The sequence below is a fragment of the Bactrocera latifrons genome, unplaced genomic scaffold (assembly GCF_001853355.1).
Source record: "Bactrocera latifrons isolate USDA-ARS-PBARC rearing strain unplaced genomic scaffold, ASM185335v1 scaffold_153, whole genome shotgun sequence".
In the NCBI taxonomy this organism is placed as follows: Eukaryota; Metazoa; Arthropoda; class Insecta; order Diptera; family Tephritidae; genus Bactrocera; species Bactrocera latifrons.
Genome location: NW_017534997.1, coordinates 79,048 through 82,591, shown reverse-complemented (window position 1 = coordinate 82,591; position 3,544 = coordinate 79,048). Strand labels below are relative to the sequence as shown.

Here is a 3,544-nt window from a genome sequence, read left to right as displayed (position 1 = left end):
ATACTGAGCATCTTTCTCTTTGACACCATGTCTGATATCCCACGTGATCTGTCAAATACTAATGCATGAAAATCCTAACCTCAAAAAAATCACCCGATACTTCCCGACCTAATACTAAAACAATGTAACAGTTAAGGGAACGTTTTGTCTTTTGGCTGGCTTTGTCAGCCGCCACACGGACATCAAATAAGCCATTCATTGTCAAATCTCTACCAGAGTTGATGGGCGAGAAGTAGCGATTGCTGAAAGATCCCAAGACCGTCAAAACAAGCGTTTATACCGACCTTTCGGCCTGACTAGGAGATGTGCTGCGATTGGTAGGCGTGTGCATACGATTTGGCGCTGACTACGAGATCGCTTTCATATATCCATATGAAATTTAAACCAGCCAAATATTTGTTTATCATGCTGTGACGACCTTGAAAGTATTGCTTTTTGACGAGTCAACGTAGCTCGTCTACCAAATCATTCGCAGTCGTATTTTGATTCTAAGAGAAATTAACGCAGTTAAATATTTTAATAAGTGATGTGACAGATTCATTACTTGGTATTTTATTCCCATTTGATAGCAACCCTAAAACTTAAAAACATGTATCGAGAGTTTCACGACCCTACCGTATGTTATCAAGAGCTCATTAATATATGAATGCACAAACCAAACAATTCGCACAAAAACCGGTTCTACGATATCGGAATTAACCCTTATTTTAAGTGGGTCCAACCTGGCCCAGTAGAGAGTCCAACAAGGAAACTGATGGCCAACGGAGTTCAACTAGGCAACATGACTCCCTCATCACAACTAAGTGGCCACGGCAAACGTGATTTCTTCCATTGAACTGCAGCGGACTATCGAGCAAAATCGAAAAGATACTTGAGTTTATGAACGTCGAGAAATCAAGCTTAACAGCCGCTCAGATCTTCTCAGCTGTGCAGATTTCAACGCCTTGAGTAAAGATTGCGAGCGGGATAGGGGTTGTGACCTAGCCTTAATTTTAGACTATCAAAGCTATCCGGTCAGGTGATGTTGAGCTCTAAGTACTTAATATATAATGGCCCACCATTATCTATTCCCACACCACCCGAACATAGGTGTGGTACATAGTGGTGAGATCCAATTGATATTTGGCGACTTTAATGCGCACCACGATCTTGGGCATTCCTCACACCGTATGTGAATGGAGCTGGCAGAACAGATAGACATTCTGCACAATAAACGACGAAGCCCATACTAGAATTATGGGTACCTGTATAATAATCGCTAGTGGCGATCTGATAAATAGCTGGTGATCTAGTCTAGCTCTCACATCAGATCATCTAAGAATTCCCTTAGAGCTCCTAAACCTCACTACCCATTTCTACGTCTTTGGCGAACGTCAATTTCAAAGGTGATCGCAGCTACTATTACTCGCTTCATATCAGTTGGAATACATAGTGAAATACGAAAAAATTTTCCAGCTGAAACAGCAGTCTTAGGAAATCAACGAGACACTTTTGCCAAAGGGAGGAATTTATAGATTCGACAACTGGTAGACCAGCATGAACGTACGAAATCGGTGGCTCACCTGAAGCCATGCATTCCCTCCAACGAAGTTGGCATGGTTTGAAATAAAGTTAAGTCCTTGTCCAACCCCAGAACGGTGGTGCATTCTCGCACCCGAAGAAGTACGCGAGCTACTTTAACCGTCAATTTATACTACACAATTCGGTATACAAGGTGACAAGATGTGTTATCCGACAGTTGCGCAAAATGTCACCGTTGAAGAGTTTCTGAGTGCTATCACCAAATCAAAGGCATCAGCCGGAATAAATAAGCTAATGATAAAAAACCTAGGCTCGATGGGAGTAAACTTCGATTAACAAAACGAGAGAAACCAGCCATTCACTCACCATCTTAGCCTAGATAAACCCATAGAATTTAGCGTCATAGACGCCTATATAGCTCGTGGTCTTAACTAGAAAACGTCCTAGAGGACAACGAACAAGCAACGCTCCCTACAGTACTAAAGAAGTCGACATGAGCGGTCGTCAATCGTCAGTACTATTTCGAGTATGTTGGTGGTGTCTACTCTTTAATCCCTTTATTTCGAAACTCCCACAACCACCAGAGTAGTTTCTATAACCACATACATTGATGATTTATGATAACGATGTCGGGCAATAAAATTGATGGCATGTACTTAAGTGAAGTGAACGCCTATTTCGCTTTCTCGCTTCTTCGTTGCAATAAGCCTAAAACTTTCCCCTGCCAAATCCTAGAGACCTGGCTGGCAACATACTAAGCAATCGGTCGGCTGGTTTTCAACTACGTCGCCCCAATATGATGGGCTACAGACCTGTCAAAGCACCGCACTTCTGACTTTAACTGGGTGTCCTCCATCGAACATTTACACAGTGAGCACCGCATGATTCCTGTAAAGAAGCAGTTTCTTATCTTCTCTCGAAGCAATTTCTTATCGAATACTTCCGCGGAAACCATCCCTTCTTAGAGGCGGAGCCGCCTCCCAGGAACATCAGGAAAATATTACTTTAACACGGTAATGAAATCGAACAATACACTAACCGCCTTTCTCCGTACTTGGAGGCCAACATCACCCTTTGCAGAACAAGAGATCCAATTGCCGTGAATCAAGAGTGACCCGAGAGCAACTTCGTTCAGGGTTCAGTAACATATTAACCTCTTTCTTATTCAGAATTGACCACACAATACAAAAGTTATATCCTGCGCCCTACGATTCCCTATATGACACTAATCACATTTTTACAAGCAAAATGAAACTAACTCACTTAACATCTTTCTCCAGCTGGTTTGCTGGGCCTACCATTAAGTGATTTCGATGACAGCTTACATATTATTCTCCCCAAACAGGGTAATCTAATATATCTACAATAACAATCCTGCAGTCGTATTGGACTACTAAATGTCATGCGTCAATATACTTTAAATTTTTCTAATCGTGAACCACAAGCCTGGGACATGATCCTTCTTACTGGCCAATATACGACCAGTATATCGATTAGCTAAATGAATGTCTCAATCTTCAAAGCACTCAGAGTAATTTGTTAGAGTTAAAGTGCTATATTCCTCGACAGCTCGACACAACTTTAGAATCATATTTATTATTCATAAAAGTTAATTTTTACTATGACAAAAATTACATCCCTTATTATATGCTCAGTGTATTATTCCTCAAAATAGCCTAAATATAAGAGGCGCGGAAGCAGTAAACGCAACTCATCCAGAATCTTCGTATTCGCGAATAATGCAAGTCTTGCCGCCTCAGACTCGACTATTTTGCTCAAGTCAATCCCATCCATGAAGGCATAGTTAAAGCAAAGCAAAGTGCAAATTAAGTACAGACCTAAATGAAAAATATCGTATAATAATATAGCACATCGGTAAAAGAAAGCTTTATCTACCCCAATGTCGGTAATCGCTCACCTCCTCCCTTATCTCCGTAATGGTTGGAATATGCCCTTTGTACTGCACAGTATGTAGAGTGTCTTGAAAATTCTTCGTGTAATAATAAAGCAGTTCATCCATTTT

The 3,544-nt window shown here is 41.1% G+C and overlaps 1 protein-coding gene across 1 annotated transcript in view; it reads right to left on the bottom strand.

The window, feature by feature from the left end:
• Positions 1-3,079: 3,079 nt before the first annotated feature.
• LOC108966003 overlaps positions 3,080-3,544 on the bottom strand; it is a gene marked incomplete in the record, with an annotated part of 1,989 nt that continues 1,524 nt past the window's right edge. Inside the window, 2 exon segments of the mRNA XM_018928702.1 lie at positions 3,080-3,359; positions 3,418-3,544. Of these exon segments, the coding sequence (XP_018784247.1) occupies positions 3,181-3,359; positions 3,418-3,544 (306 nt within the window).